Source organism: Crocuta crocuta, unplaced genomic scaffold (assembly GCF_008692635.1).
Source record: "Crocuta crocuta isolate KB4526 unplaced genomic scaffold, BGI_CrCroc_1.0 scaffold243, whole genome shotgun sequence".
NCBI classification, from domain to species: domain Eukaryota; kingdom Metazoa; phylum Chordata; class Mammalia; order Carnivora; family Hyaenidae; genus Crocuta; species Crocuta crocuta.
In genome coordinates this window covers 3,459,387-3,475,924 of record NW_027529596.1, presented here as the reverse complement: position 1 = coordinate 3,475,924, position 16,538 = coordinate 3,459,387, and the positions used below count along the sequence as shown (strand labels likewise).

The 16,538-nt window shown below is 38.3% G+C and overlaps 1 protein-coding gene across 2 annotated transcripts in view; it reads left to right on the top strand.

The window, feature by feature from the left end:
* RGS7 (regulator of G protein signaling 7) overlaps nucleotides 1-16,538 on the top strand; it is a 509,116-nt gene that overhangs the window by 422,595 nt on the left and 69,983 nt on the right. For both annotated transcript variants that reach the window (XM_077761799.1, XM_077761798.1), the window contains exons 6-8: nucleotides 5,068-5,132; nucleotides 6,478-6,554; nucleotides 6,661-6,742. In XM_077761799.1, the coding sequence (XP_077617925.1) occupies nucleotides 5,068-5,132; nucleotides 6,478-6,554; nucleotides 6,661-6,742 (224 nt within the window). The remainder of the gene's footprint in view (nucleotides 1-5,067; nucleotides 5,133-6,477; nucleotides 6,555-6,660; nucleotides 6,743-16,538) is intronic.

The window sequence follows — 16,538 nt, the reverse complement described above, 5'->3', positions numbered from 1 at the left end:
GGCTCAGTCCGTTAAGCATCCAACTTCGGCTCAGGTCATGATCTCACAGTTCGTGGGTTTGAGCCCCGCGTCGGGCTCTGTGCTGCCAGCTCAGAGCCTGGAGCCTATTTCCGATTCTGTGTCTCCCTCTCTCTCTGACCTGCCTGTGCTCATGCTGTCTCTATCTCTCTCTCAAAAATAAATAAACCATTAAAAATTTTTTTAAAAATTTTTTAAAAAGAATATTACTGAACAACAGTTATTGATATGAAGTTAGCCATAATAGAATATTAAAGAAAACAGTTCTTAAGACAACATACGTAGTACAGTTTTAACATGTTTTAAATAAATAGATGCAGATAAAGCTTTGATCTAAATATAGATGTTCATGTGTATGTTAGTGGATGTAAGGGGAAAATCCAGAATATGTGCCAGAATAATGACAGAAGTGAGATCATAATGATTTTTTCTTTAATGTTTATATTTTACTGTACTGTCTGAACTCTTACAATGAGGGATAAGGATTTTAAAAATCAAATGATTTCAACTTTGAAGTAAAACAAATATATTTTTAATGTTTATTTTTGAGAGAGAAAGTGCACATGAGCAGGGGAGGGGCAGGAGAGAAAGGGACAGAGGATGTGAAGCAAGCTCTGCACTGACAGCAGAGAACCTGATGTAGGGCTCGAACTCATAAACTGTGAGACCATGACCTGAGCCAAAGTTAGACCTTCAACCGACCAAGCCATCCAGGCTCCCCTCTGGGTTTATCATTTTTGTGGCAATGTAACATTTCATCGAGCACATGAATTCCTTGCCCCACTGTGTTCCTATATTCCGTACCATGAAGGCTTACATCTCTGCTGTTTTTCGTGCTATTTCCTTGGGTTATATTCTCAGAAGAGTAAGTACAATGGCCATGAATGTTTTAAGGCTTTGTTTCTCATTGTCAAAGTCTTTTCCCCAAAGACCTCATCACTCTGTAACACGCTGCTCTTCTGATGAATGTGGAAAGTGATTTTTGTAACTAGGTATTACAATACGGAAATCCAGCCCAAGTGTTAAGTGGATCAAGACCAGGTGTGAAAGTGCTCTGCTACACTGACATACAAATTGTCTGCTCACATCGAGTGCGTTAAAGGATAAGATGTTGGCTTAAAGACTGGTTTTGTAGCTATTAGATGGTCAGAGGTCATGGGCCCCATCAGTTTCACGTGGGAGGAATGAGTGGGGGATGCCCCTCCCCTCAAGCCCAGTGACAAATTTCAAGGGATTTCTGAGAATGCTTGACAGGAGTCGTCTCCTTCTGGGGACACAATGGATCATGAATTCCAGGCCTTGGAATTACAAAGGGCAAGAGACAGGCTATCTAGCTATGGATGGAGGAATTGAAAGGCAGGTGGCTATGTTCTGTGGTCTACTTTCAGGGCAAAGAGTGCATGTGATCTAAGCTGTATGTGAGAGACAGTCCTGTCCTAGGGAACGGCCTGGACAGACAAACACACTGGAGAGAGAGGCCAGAGGTCCAGTCCAAGGGCTGTGGCAGACATCAGCCCCAACAAGGGCTGTAGGTGATGCCTAGCAATGGCAGAGTGGGGTTTCTCCGAAGCATCCTACAGAGTAACATGAGAAACATAATCAGCGTCCAACCTCTGCCCAGTCCAGAGAATGGCAACACTAGATCAGCACACGGATATCAGTCGAGGAAGAACAGCAGCACCCACCTTTGCTCCCCTTCTTCCCTATCCTCCGACTCCAGAAGGCTCAGAAGCTTTGGTCAGCAAACAACGAAGACACGCATGCTTCTCTTCCCCACAGAACCTGAGGGAGAGGGACAGACCTCAGGACTTTAAACCAGACATGAATCTTTGACTATTACTCAAGCTAGACATTCTTGCCTAAGATTGTATGTAGATACTGCTTGAGTTTTCACTCAGGAACTGGGGAAGGATTTGCTCACACGGTAAACTTGAAAAGATAAAAAGTTTCGTTACGGCAGTACATGTTAACATTTGTATGACTTTGGCTGCAAGTCGGATATTTTTCAAATATTTATGTGGCAATTATATTTCTAGTCTTTGTGAATTATATATTTATGTCCTTTCAATGTTTACATATTGGGATATTTGTGATTTTCTCACAGACCTCTGTGATACATCTCGGAACACTTCCGTCATAGACCTTGGTTTTTGTTCAACAGACTATTCTCCCTTGGAGAGCTTTATGAAAGTAAATGGAAAAAAAACTAATGCCACCATTCATTCTATGTTCAGTAGATGTGTGATCTAGAAACTTTGACGCCTAAAGCATATTCAAGCCAGATTGTACGTATTTCCTACGTAGCTATTTTAGCCAAAGTGGTACGCTAGGCCTTCTCGAATTTTCCTCCACTCAGTGGCATATCTTTCTATTAAGTTACTTGTTTGTTTCACCCTAAGTCCTCAAAACTGTCTCCTCTGGTCTCAAACTACTGCAAAGTGATATTAAAATTGAAATTTAAAAAAGTTTAAATTAAATTCTCAGTGATGGAATATATTTAAATAGAACGCTGGAAATGATTTTTTAAAGTTGTTTCAATATGATGGCTCTTCAGGGGCGCCTGGGTGGCTCAGTCAGTTGAGCGTCCAACTTCAGCTCAGGTCATGATCTCATGGTTCGTGGCTTTGAGCCCCGCTTCGGGCTCTGTGCTGACAGCTAGCTCAGAGCCTGGAGCCTGTTTCAGATTCTGTGTCTCCCTCTCTCTCTGATCATGCTGTCTCTATCTCTCTCTCAAAAATAAAAATAAAATAAAATAAAATATGTTGGCACTTCAGCAGATACTCAAGGGTTCTGTTAAGGAAGATTCACACTTGCACTTGGGCCTGTGTCCATACATATATAACACCCCAAAGGCCCTTCTGGTGCCTTCAATGATTAGGGATTAGTACAAAACCACTTGACCTGAGCCATAGTTTTGATGATACATGACTACTCTCATTTTTAAAAATCTTTAATAAAGTGTAAAACTATTGAAAATGAATCCCTGGTTCTCTAAGACCTCCTTTCTCACCTGCATCCTGTTCAATGCCGACACCCTCTGCTGATGAAGAATAAAAGAATCCTCCTTGATCATCTTATTGGTCACTTGTCAACATACTTCCTGTATCAAGACTCATTCCGTGAGGTTTGGGCCCTTTCAGTCACAGCTGTATTTGCAGACTCTTTTAACAGCAGCCAGAATGTTCCCTACTTGCTAACCCGGCCTTTTTCCTTCTTCCTTTTTACCAAAAAGACTAGTAGGAATCACTTTAGATTTGACTTCCAAATAGCTCCTTTTAAAAAGATCCTATTCAACAAATGCATATGGAAGAATTACTGCTTACCTGGTTCTGCCTGACCACGCCTCCACTCTGTTTCCTAGAGAATTAAAGAAATCTGCATAGAAGGACAACTATGTTAAAGGATGCATCACTTCTTAGTGAACAGGCATCAAAAAACAATCACTCTGCTCCTGCTTTTACTTATTAGTTTTACCCAGTGAAGGTAGGAATATGTTTCCCATCACGTCATTTTTGTTTTTGAAGGTTGTCTTTTACTAATTTTGAGTGTTAGTAATTTTGAAAATCTCTAATGCTAGTGGAAAAATAAAATTCCCATAGTTGCTTGTAGAAAGATAGGCTCTCAAAGCATCTCCCGGGTTCTTAAGTGTCTGTAGTCATGTTAACATCGGTCTGTGGTTGGCTTTCTCCTTTGCCTTGCCCTTCCTAATGGAAAATTTAGAGAGCAGAAATTGACGATACATCAGCGTTTGCAGAGATCTCAGATTTTCTGTGTAAGAGAATTCCTCGGTGATACCAGCTGAACTTCATTATCAAAAATTGAGGGCGGCACAGCTTAGTGCAGTGGTGGGAATTATAAAGGCACCTCCAGAACTAACCTTACAAGAAGGAATATTTACAGGCCTCATCCATCAGATTTACTCAGCATCTACCATATAGAGTTTATCTTGAAATTCATGAGACCCAAATATCTTGTAGTATGGAAAATGACAAAAATATGTCCTGGAAATCAGGACTGTACCAGAGGGCCCTGATTGTCCTGATTGCCGTAAGAGTTGCTAATAATCCCGAGGTAACAAAAGAAATATGATTTGTCAGTGGCAGAGCTGCTGTGACCTCCCCCCTCCCTCCGGCACCCGTCCTGAAATCTGCTGCCCGGGAGGGCTTCTCCTGGCAGTGAGGACACTGCGTCCTCAGAAAAATGGAATGAAAAGGTCATCGTATTCTAGTTAGGGAAGATGTTATAATTTCCTGTCTCCTACTGGAAAAACAGTTGATGATTCTAAAATGTAGTAAAGGGGGGGCGCCTGGGTGGCTCAGTGGANAAATAAATAAAAACATTAAAAAAAATTTTTTTTAAATAATAAAAAAATAAAATGCAGAAAAGGGGATGCCAAGAAGCCTTCAGTTTATGATAAGAGATTCTTTCAGTTGACGGAAGTTTACAGAAATAATCAAATGTGCCCATAATGATCCCTTCTTTGTGCAGTTCCTTTTAACAAAATGGTGTTATCTATGTATCTAGATGTTTAAACTTATTTGATGTGTTATTTAAAAGGCTTTATCTCCCCCTTATTTAATAAAAATATATAGTTACTAACTTTCTAAACATATCGTTGTGCTTTTAAAAAAAAATTTATGTTTATTTTTTATTTTTGAGAGAGAGATGGAGGGTGAGCAGGGGAGAGGCACAGAGAGAGGGAGACACAGAATCCGAAGCAGCTCCAGGCTGTGAGCTGTCAGCACAGAGCCTGATACAGGACTTGAACCCAAGAACCATGAGATCATGACCTGAGCTGAAGTCGGACACTTAACCAATTGAGCCCCTCCCCATGAACATCTTTTTCTTATAAATACTATTATGTTTGAATTTCAGTAAAAACATTACTATTCTTTATTTTTGTCAAAAAATATAAAAATAGAAAATTATGACTGGAAAGAAGCAGCAAAGACCAAGATATCTTGACTTATAACACTGTTTTTATTTTCAGTGAGTGCCTTCATGTTAACAAGCAGGCATGAAGTGATTGATTTTTTTTTCCCCTTTCAGCGGTTTATCTCTGCAAGAGAACAATGCAAAACAAGGCAAGGCTGGAACTAGCCGACTATGAAGCTGTAAGTACTAAGGACTTTCTGGCAAAGGAAGTCATAGAATGAACAGGAATAAGGCCACGGACATTTCTGGGAATTCTGTTGACTTTCTACGTGCCTGGATTTTAAAGACTGGATTCCCAGGAATCGGGCATCACAATGGCTCACATCCCTGACTTGCTTGCTTCCTCACATTATTCACACTGGGGGTGTGATGCTGAGAGACACAGAGACCAACTGAAGCCGCTGAAGCCAAATTCAGGGAGTCTTTATTACCGGCCAGGACCGCACAGAGTAACACAGAACTCTCTAGATGTGTGGCCCCGAACCCAAGGACTCAGGGCTTTTTCTAATCAGCAAGCAGGCAAGCGGGCAGTACAGAAGCAGAATTGAGCAGTTATTGTAAAAAGACAACAAAGTGATAAAGGAAGCAGCCCTGATCCCGAGTGTGTAGGACATTTGTTATTTTCAAGGGGGTTGCAGGGGAGTTTCAGGGGAACAGCCGTTATCTCAAGGACAAAGTATGCAAACTGTGTCAGAAGCAACCATTAGCAAGGACATTAGCCCTGGTCTTCTTCTTTGTTCCCTTGCACCTGAGGAGAGTCACGTGGCCCTCAGTGTAGACCCAGGAGGTCAACTCTGGGTCAAGGTGGAAGGAGTGAGGCTAAACTCATGTGTAACAGGGATGGTAAACTTCTACACACACAAACTCACAGGAGAAGAGAGAAGTATGTCTTACTTGCTAAACTCAAGTGTGAAAACGTTAGATGCGTCGTGCATATAGTGAAGACATCCAAAGTTAGAGAAATAAAGAGCATTCGCTTTGGGTAAATGATTTTTGCAGAACCTTCGGGTCAGTCACCAACAGCAGATAAAATTAATCTGATGTAATTTGTTCAGATGATTGCTGTTGTGATTACTGACTTTGAAGCACTGACTAGAAATGGCAGTAGGAGCCGAGAGTCTACATTCTTGTCAAGAACTGGATAGATTGACTGAATCAATAGTAAAAATGTATCATTTTTCTGTTCCTCACAAAAAAGGGCACAGGAAACTCCAATGCATTAGTATTGAGCACTTTTTTCATCCAAAGTAATTTTAGTATTTTAGATGTTTACTTGTATTCTCTCCAGACGGCTATTCATAAATATTTGATATGTTAATATTTGTGATATGTTTCCCTGTTTTCTCTGTTAATATGAGGATGAGCTATATTCAGTGAGCATGACTCATCCTTCAGAACTTGAGTACACTTACTACTTTAGAGGCTCTATATTGATTTTCTTGCTAAGTTCATAAGGTAGATAAGTGAGCAGAGGGTAGTGACGATGAGCACCAGAACGTCCTCACCTGCGGTGTGTTTTTTCAGGAGAGCCTGGCCAGGCTGCAGAGAGCATTTGCCCGGAAGTGGGAGTTCATTTTTATGCAAGCAGAAGCACAAGCAAAGTGAGTCCTTGTGAGTCTTTCGGAAGATTTGTTCAGGTTGTGGCCTTTTGTCCGAAGAGGTGCTGCAATTAATGGCACTTCTTATCCATTGTTACCTTGTTGACAGAGTGGACAAGAAGAGAGACAAGATCGAAAGGAAGATCCTCGATAGCCAAGAGAGAGCATTCTGGGACGTCCACAGACCTGTGGTAAGCACAAGTCACACGTTCTCTCCAGTTCGTAAGCTGAGCCTTTGGAAAGTGAAGGAGGCCTGAACGAGTGAGGGAAGCGCGAGGTAACCCCATCACCCTTCCACAGATCATGGTGATTTCGTTAAGGAAAGATCGCCACTTTTGTGTAAGATGACCAGAATTCAGTCATGTCAAGTTTAATTTATAAAGCTGTGCATTTTTCCACTGTGACATCACTCTAGGCATTTGAGGAATCTGATACTTTTATATCCTTGAAAGAAAAAAGACTGCAACAAAGCAGTGTTGCATAAACTGTGTGACCCAGAGTGACAAATAATGAATGTCCTTGATAAATACCAGAAAATTCTGCATTAAGAATTCAACACTGGTTGTGAGCATTCACAAGAAAACATGTCTAATCTCATATATTTCTTTATATTCTAATATTATGTCTTTGTCTTCTATATATTTCTATAAACACAAGCAGGCGAGGCATTAGAGAATAATATTTCATAAGTATTATTAGAATAAATATCAGGATCAAAGCATGAGATAAATCAAGATTGATGAGAATATTTTAAAATATTCCTCTCATCTACCTTCAGGATCAGACCAAAATAGATCTTCTCTCCAAAGATTTCTTTATATATGTATGTATTTCCATTTCAGATCCAATGCTATCGTTAAATTCTACATTGAATTTTTCTCTCTTTGAGTTTCTAGAAGATTAGAATTGAGAATTAACTGGTTTCTCTGCTCAATATTCAGCTTGAGTTTTGTGCTCCTGGTGAAAAAGGATTATGAGGTCACGTGCCTAAGTATGGCAAGAATATGAAGTAGGCATTTTGCTCGCTTATTTGTTTGTTTTAAGCAATCTCTAGAAACCAGTCGATACATTGTTTCTGTGTTTATCCACCTTACGCCCCTGGACATCTGGCAGCCCAGCGCTGGCCCTGTTCCGCTTTCGTGGCCAGCATTCTCCCGGGAACTCCAGAGCATTTCTCATGATTTATTCCATGACTTCCTGAATTGTCTACATCCATTCCACGGCAAGAACTCAAGCCCACAGAGCATGTAAATTGATCCCACTTCAGCACACTCCCTTGCGCCATTGCCTGCGAGTTACTCAACTACTTCCTCACCCTCTGTATGGCCCTGTTGCAGACAGACTTGTACATAGTTGTTTTCGCTCTAGCTAGTGTGAGTCGTGCTCCAGTCCTGTGTCTCTCCTCTTAGCAAGGAGCACATGTGAATGATTTCCTCAGGTCCCCTGCTGCACCCTTTACTGGGCTTCCAATTAGAAAATCATCCTAAGGAGCCCCCAGAGGGAGAGACCACCCTGAATGTATATAATTCATCTCCCTTATTCAACTTGTAGGTGCCGATGATGGCAGTTGCAAATGTTGAGGAAGCTTATCTGTGGGATCTCTTAGTATCAATCTTCTATTTCTAAACTCTTCGTTTCCCCTACACTTCCCATTCTTATTTAGGCTATTATTTTAGAACTTGGAATCTGCCTCTTAGATTTAGGCAATAGGTGAATTATAACATGGACTTCCTTGGTAATCATCAACTAGTACATCTGGGATGATCTGATTGTGTTGACTCTCCTCTTCAAAGGGATTATTCCCTATTGACCTCTGAAACTTAAGTTTTGAACCATCTGAGGGATAGCCTTTGTCCCCAGCTTTTTTATGTAAATGGGTCAGTCCTGTAGCCACATGCCAGTATGATGACTCATCACTGTTTCCTTCAAAAGCCATATCTGAACCCCATGAAAAACAGCATACCTCAGCGTGCACCATTCATACAATGTGCAGCATCACGTAAGAATACCACTTATTCTGTGCCAACATGTGCCAGACATTGTCCTGTGTGAAATGTTGATTAAAACATAGTCCTTGAGTCCTAAAATTCACATCCAGTGGAGGCATTTTATGAACGTAGCCACAAACCCTTTAAGACAGGCATGAATACACATTTGTTTTCTGGGGGGGGGGGGGGAATACAGGTGGTTATGGGATTTATATTATGTGCCCACGTACACAAGGCTGGTAGTGGCCTGAACCAACTACCTCCTACTCCATAGTCTGATTCTCAAAGGCAGGGGAGCAACAGAGGAGTAGAGTGGCTCCCCTGAAAGAAAGCAGCTATGGCAAGAGTAAGACACTCACTCCATGCCTCTGTTCTGCAAAAAGAAGGCATAAAGGGTTAGCAATATTGCGTATGTGATATAGCTGTGTTTATAGGTGTCTTGTTATAGGTATATTTTACTAGTATATTTTACTCATGGTTTTTGAATATTCTTTTCTCATTCATTTTACTGTTTTCAAAAGCCCGGAGTTCACGCCATCTTTAAAGCATTGTAGGTCACACATCCCTGATCTAGGGGCCCCCAGCTACCACGTAGGGAACACCGTGGTCAGGTGTGGTTATACAATATGAACCCTAAAGGGCCAGTTCCAGTACTGCTGCTCCAGTAAGTGCTATCTCCTAGATTCGTATAGAATAATTTCGTGTAACCTATTACTATTTTAAGAACAATATGCAATTTTTATAACTATGTCGATAAAACTAGTTCACATAAATTATTAGGACATTAAAGAGATCACAACGAATGCCTTTGTTTTTCTTTTGGTTTCAAAAAGACTAATTATAAAAATATTAACTGACCACTATAAGTCTTAAAAGTCTAGACATCAATATTCCCATTAGAATAAAAAAAAAAACCTCTACTCAAATTTCACAGATTTAGAACACAACTTAATTGAAAGACTTGTAAGTCATGTAATTACATTTTCTGGATTGATTTTAGCTTCATCAATATAGAAAACATCTTTGTTTTCAAAAACCAGAAATGGAGTTCTTTTAATAGCATTATTTGTAGATTTTTTTCATTTTATCTCTTCTTGTACAATCCTCCCATTAAAACCTTCAATAAAAAATATAACAGAGAACAGTTAATCCTCATGAAGCCTTTCTTAATTCGAGTATCTGCTACATTGCATTGTTTGGTTTGCTTTGATTTGATCTGGTTTTACTCTGGCATTTATTTAATCAAAAATAGGTTGGAAGCCATTAGCTAGAAATATAGTGGAGAAAGGACAATCTCAGATAGCAGCTCAGAGTCTTTAAAATATACTTTAAAAATTATTTTAAAATATTATATTACATAAATCTCTACGTGAAGAAGATATAGAAAATACATGTAACATGATTTTACTTTTTAAAAAAACCATGAGGTCACTTAACATACAATCATTCTATTGTACTTAATACCATTATGAAATAAATCTAGCTTTCTCTGAGCATGCCTGTGTTTACTCCAGGAAAAATAAAGTCACTAACCCCAAGAAGGACTCTTCAGTATTCAGGGATTCCACATAGAACTGTCAAAAACTAACTACTCAAGAAGATAATTGGAGAAATACACTAAATTGTAGTAAATGTCAAAGATAATTTGGGATTTATGTTAACTGTGTATTTAATGTTCCAGTATTTTAATGAAGCTCTTTCAAGGGCCAACATAGTCTTAGTCTGTATTAATAGAATTTTAGGAACTAATTCAACTGAAGGAAAAATTACACTTGTCACAGTGCTAAGGAACTCAATTTTAGACTTTTGGGCCCAGTTCTAGAAACCATATTTAAAAAAATATGTGGTGGAACTGTAGTTGAGGTGAATGGTAAAGGGGCAAAGTAAAAAAACAAGATTAAAAATAATTGTGAAATTATTAAAGAGATTAGTGGCCTTAAGGATAAGAAGACCCAAGAAAAGTGTCTTCTATTTTGGAAATTTGATTAGATAGAGTTGGAATGAGGCTTATTCTTTTACCCCATGTTGGATTCTGTATGACCAAAGTGGAAACAACTGGAAAATAAAATCTCAATGTAAAAACTTCTTAATACTTAACTAAATATTATTGCCAGCCTTAAATGAGAGGAATGATTAATTCAAGTCCAGATTGGAATTCCTTAGCCAGAAATATAGTGGAGAAAAGGCAATTTTGTCCTTTTTTCCTTTGGGTAGTAAAATTAGTAATTTTTAGTGGCCTTCCAGCACAAAGCATCAAGAGTTAGTTTAACTTGGGACACTTTGGGGCTCAGTTGGTTAGGCATCCCACTCTTGTTTTTGGCTCAGGTCATGATCTCATGGTTCATGAGTTCAAGCCCCATATCAGTTCCACACCGAGAGCGCAGAGCTTACTTGAGATTTCTCTCTCTCCTTCTCTCTCTGCAACTTTCTGTCCCTTTTTGTCTCCAAACAAACAAACAAATAAACAAACAATTAGATCAACTTCTTTGCTTCCCAAGTGTTTCCAAGTTTTCCCAAGTATTCCCAACTTTGGAGTTGATGCATGCCATGTACTTCAAAAAAGACTTCCGGAATACAAATACTTAAGTACAGAAAATGGAAATGTACTTCATTAGAAAGTTCAAAATAAAAATAATACTCTTTGAATTCTTCCTGATTTTAAATTGAACAAATCTTCATCACAAAATAGTGAAAATAGTTATGATATTTATAGCTTCCACATACAATGTCTTGTTGTTACATATATTACCATTTTTTAAATTAATTTTTCCATTTATTAAGATATAATTGACATATACTATGTAATAGACATATACTTAAGATATATACCGTAATAATTTGATATATGTATATGTCGCTAAATGATTACCACAAAAAGTTTAGTCAACACATTCATTACCTCACATAGTTACAATTGTTTGTGTGTGATGAGAAGTTTTAAATTTACTTTCTTAGCACTTCTAGATATGCACAACTAACTGTAGTCACCATGCTGGCATTATATCCCCAGGACTTATTTATCTTATAACTGGAAGTTTCTACCTTTTGACCACCTTTACCCATTACCTTCATGCATACACACACTCCATGCCTCTGGAAACCACTAATCTCTATCAAGGAGTCTGTTATATTTTTTTCAGTTCCACATATAAATGATCATACAAGATTTTTCTTTCTTCAAACTTGTTTCACTTTGCATAATGCCCTTAGGTTTCACTCATGTTGTCATACATGGCAGAACTTCCTTCTTTTTGTGGCTGAAAATATTTCAGCTTGTGTGTATGTGTATGTAATACATGCCACATTTTCTTTATTCACTCGCCTGTTGACCAACGCTTAGGTTATTTCCATATCTTCCTATTATAAAAAATGCTACAATGAACAAGGGGATGCAGATAACTTTTCAGGATATTGATTTCTTTTCCTTTAGATATACATCCAGAAATGAAGTTGCTAGATCATATGGTAGTTCAATTTTTAATTTCATGAGGAAACTCCATACTATTTTCCACAGTGGGGGCACCAGTTTCCATTCCCACCAACAGTGCACCGATGTTTCACATATATATATATGATATATAACATATATCCATTAGCCATTAGATACCTTTGAAAAACATGTCTAATCAGATCATCTCCTATTTTTAAATTGAATTGTTCATTGTTCTGTTACTGAGTTGTATGGGTTCTTTATGTATTTTCGATATTAACTCCTTATCCAGTATATGGTCTGCAAATATTTCCTCCCATTCTATAGATTGTCTTTCATTTGTTGAACATTTCTTTTGATGTGCAGAAGCTTTTTAGTTTGATATAGTCCCAAAATCACTTGTTGATTTTGTTTGTTTCGTTGCTTGTGTTTTAGGTATCATAGCCAAACAATCATTGCCAAATCCCATGGAAGGAGTTTTCCCCTAAGGTTTTTTTTTTTTTTTTTTTTAATGTTAATATATTTTTGAGAGAGAGAGATAGAGAGTGCAAGCTGGGGAGGGGCAGAGAGAGACACACACACACACAGGATCTGAAGCAGGCTCCAGGCTCTGAGCTGTCGGCACAGAGCTCAAGATCATGACCTGAGCCAAAGGCAGACGCCTAAACAACTGAGCCACACAGGTGCCCCACCCCCACCCCCTATGTTTACTTCTAGGAGTTTTATGGTTTCAGGCCATACATTTAAGCGTTTAATCCATTTCAAGTTAATTTTTGTGAGTGACGTACAATACAGGTCTGTTTCATTCTTTTCAGTGTGAATATCCATTTCTCCCAGGACTTTTATTGAAGAAACTATCTTGTCTCCTTTGAGTATTTTTGGGTCCCTCGTCAAATGTTAGTTGATCATGTATACGTGGGTTTATTTCTAGACTTTTGATTTTGTTCCACTGGTAGGTGTTTCTATTTTTATTTCCATTCTATACTCTCTAGATTGCTGTAGTTATGTAATATCATTTGAAATTGGGAAGGGTAATGCCTCCAGATTTGTACTTATTTCTCAAGATTGCTTTGGTTATTTGGGGTCTTCTGTGCTCTATATGAATTCTAGGAATTTTTTTCCTATTTCTACAAAAAATGCTATTGGAATATTGATAGGGATTGCATTGAACCTACAGATAGCTTTAGGTACTGTTCAGTCAACACAGCCTAACCTCTAGGCAGATAAACATAAACCATACACTGAATGGCTATTTACCTCAGTTGCTTTTACCCAGAACATCATGCCTGGCTTTCAACAAAAATTGCAGATATATAGCTTTAGATAGTATGGACATTTTAACAACATTAATTTTTCCAAGCCATGAGCACAGAATATCTTTCCATTTATTTGTGTCTTCTCCAATTTATTTCATCACCGTTAGTTTTCGGTGTACAGGTCTTTTACTTCCTCGGTTAAATTTATGCCTAAGTATTTTGTTGTGCTTGATTCTATTGTAAATACTATTGTTTTCTTTATTTCTTTTTTAAAAGAATTCTTTGTTAGTGTATAAAAACAGTACTGATTTTTGTATATTGACTTTTATCCTACAAATCTGCTAAATTTCAACAAACTTAAATCTAAGTTTTTTGGTAGACTCTTTAGGAATTTTTATTTATAACCATGTCATTTGCAAACAGAGACAATTCTATTTCTTTCACTCTGACTTGGATATCTTTTATGTATTTTTCTTGCCTGATTGTTTTGGCTAGGACTTCGGGTTGCATATTAGCATTTTAATGGTTTCATTGACACTACCTTCAGAATACTTGTTTTAATATTTGCCAGACCATGGTCTTAAAGAGCAAAGAGTGTGTCTTCAGTGCTTCAGTGTAGCATTTCATAGGATACAACTTAATTGAAATTTTGAACCAAGTAATTGAGAAATTGTGAAAATATGAAATATGCAAAGGAATTTTCTAAAAGTTAGGTGTAGATTTGGAATACTGACCTTGATTTAGGGCATGCTCAGTCTGACAACACAACACCCAGATGGAAATGTCAAGAGTTGTAGATTTGGGACACAGCTTAAGGAATGTTTTAGGGGTATCAAATTAATTTCGAAGCTCATTATATTCAGGGTAACAATCGAGGCTCTGAGGCAGGAGCAGTTTGTCAGTGGGAAGCAACAGAGTCAAAGAGAATTAGTAATTCATTTGGAAGTTTTCTTATCTTTCTTCTTTACATAGGTCCTATAATTCCAGAAAATATGTTTAAGCTCTCTGTACAGCTTTTTCTTCAAATAAATTAGTATGAAGCAGTCTGGTGAAGCAAGTGTGTGTGTGTGTGTGTGTGTGATTTTATTAAAATGTGAAGTTTTGGGGTGCCCAGATGGCTCAGTTGGTTACGCATCCAATTCTTGATTTTGGCTCAGGCCATGATCTCATGGTTGGTGGGATTGAGCCCTGCGTCTGGCTCTGCACTGACAGCACAGAGCCTGTTTGGAATTCTCTCTCTGTCTCTCTGCCCCTCTTCTACTCACACATGTGTATTCACATGCTCTCACTCTCTCTCAAAATAAATAAATTTTTTTAAATGCCAAGTTTAAAGGTGTCTGAGGGAAGAGGTGGTGGATCTACATAAGAAGTCCCATAAGATCCAGAGTTGCTAAGACCTATTTGGTTAGATTTTGGTGATTCTGACTGATGTCCAATAACAGAAAGGAGCCATGAGGTTCTTGAAATAAAATCATCACAGAAGAAGAAAGGAAGTCTAGTGGAGGTTCCTACAGTGAAGCAGCGGTGCTGTTCTGGGTCCCGCCACGCTTGTCGCCACGACTGTGGGTCCAGCTTACATCCTTTAAATTGACTTTGTTGTTGTTTTGTTTTGTTTGTTTGTTTGTTACATTTCTTCAGCTTTACTGAGGTATAATTGACAAAATTGTAAGTTATTTTAAGGTGTGTAACATGGTGATTTGATATAGGTATATGTGGCGAAAGGATTCCCCCACCAAGTTGGTTAACACTGATTTTGATAGTAAATCCAAAGCGCTATAATGTAGGGAACATAGGCCCTTTGAATTCTGGGCATATTCAGATGCGTGCCCTGAGAGGTGGAATTGGTCGTATAAAATGTGTCAACCTTCCTCTCACCTGGAAGACCCACAGTTGCCTAGTTATACTTTGGAGACAGTACTAAAAAGGAATATTCTTTGTACCACAAACTATAAAGCACAAGACTATAATTACAGATATTCCTGCAGATATGCTACGGAGGATACCAATTTGGCACATTTTATTGGGAAAGAGGTAGTGAAACCCTGCATAAGGTCAAGGGACAGGTATCTCAATTTTTTATTAAACCATAACATACATACAAATAATTGCAGAAAGTACAAGTATCATTGAATTTCCACAAATTGAACACAGCCACGTAACAAGCATCCAGTTTAAAAAAATAACAAAAAAAACAAAACAACAACAACAACAAAATAAAAAATAAAAAAACAAAAAACAAAAAAAAATTACCAGGATCCCAGAGCCCCGCTGGTGACCATTCCAGTCATTACTGTATCAGTAGTAACTTCTTATACTATATAGATGTTTGCCTACTTTTAATCTTTATATAAATCATCAATTTATATAGAAACCATCAGTATGCACTCTTTTGTATTCAACATCTTCATATGAGATTTTTTTTCATATCATTGAATGTAGTTGTAGTTTGCTATTCTCATTACTTTATAACACTTCATTACATGGGAGAAGGGGACTTCATTATATGCTGATGGTAAATTACCTTCCATATGGTTAACACTCCATCGTTTCATCCATCATCTTGATATTCAATTTATAACGTTCACTAACTCATTATATTCAACTTGAGTTCCTTCAGACTTATTTATCACACAAAACCATCCATTCGGTCTCTTTAGAGTTTAGGTTCAAAAGTGATACACACCACAGAATAAAATAGAAAAACAAGGTAAATGAGGGGCGCCTGGGTGGCTTAGTCGGTTAAGCGTACGACTTTTGCTTAGGTCATGATCTCGCGGTTTGTGGGTTCGAGCCCCGCGTCGGGCTCTGTGCTGACTGCCAGCTCAGAGCCTGGAGCCTGTTTCAGTCTGTGACTCCCTTTCTCTCTGACCCTCCCCTGCTCACGCTGTCTCTCTCTCTCTCCTAGAAATAAATAAAACATTAAAAAAAGAAAAGAAAAACAAGGTAAATGATACCATATTATATGTAACAAAAGAGTAATCTTTTAGTAAATATAGAACTTGTAAATCAGTGAGAAAAAGTCAAAGAAATGTTTAAAATGCAGTGAAAAAATGCATACACTTTTTTTTTTACCTATCAAGTTTGCAAAGATTTTTTTAAAATGATAGTACCACAACCATTTATTCAGGCTCCCTCGAAGACTAAGACCTAATCACAGCGTTCCAGTGCTTTCCCTCACCCAGGCATAACCACCACACCCGTAGCAAGTAACAAGAAAGGATTACAGGGGAAGGAGCCACACACCTCAGATCTTAAGATGCCTACATTGTCTCCCCAAAGAGAGCTGGGGAGATAAAAACAAGAACCTCAGGGA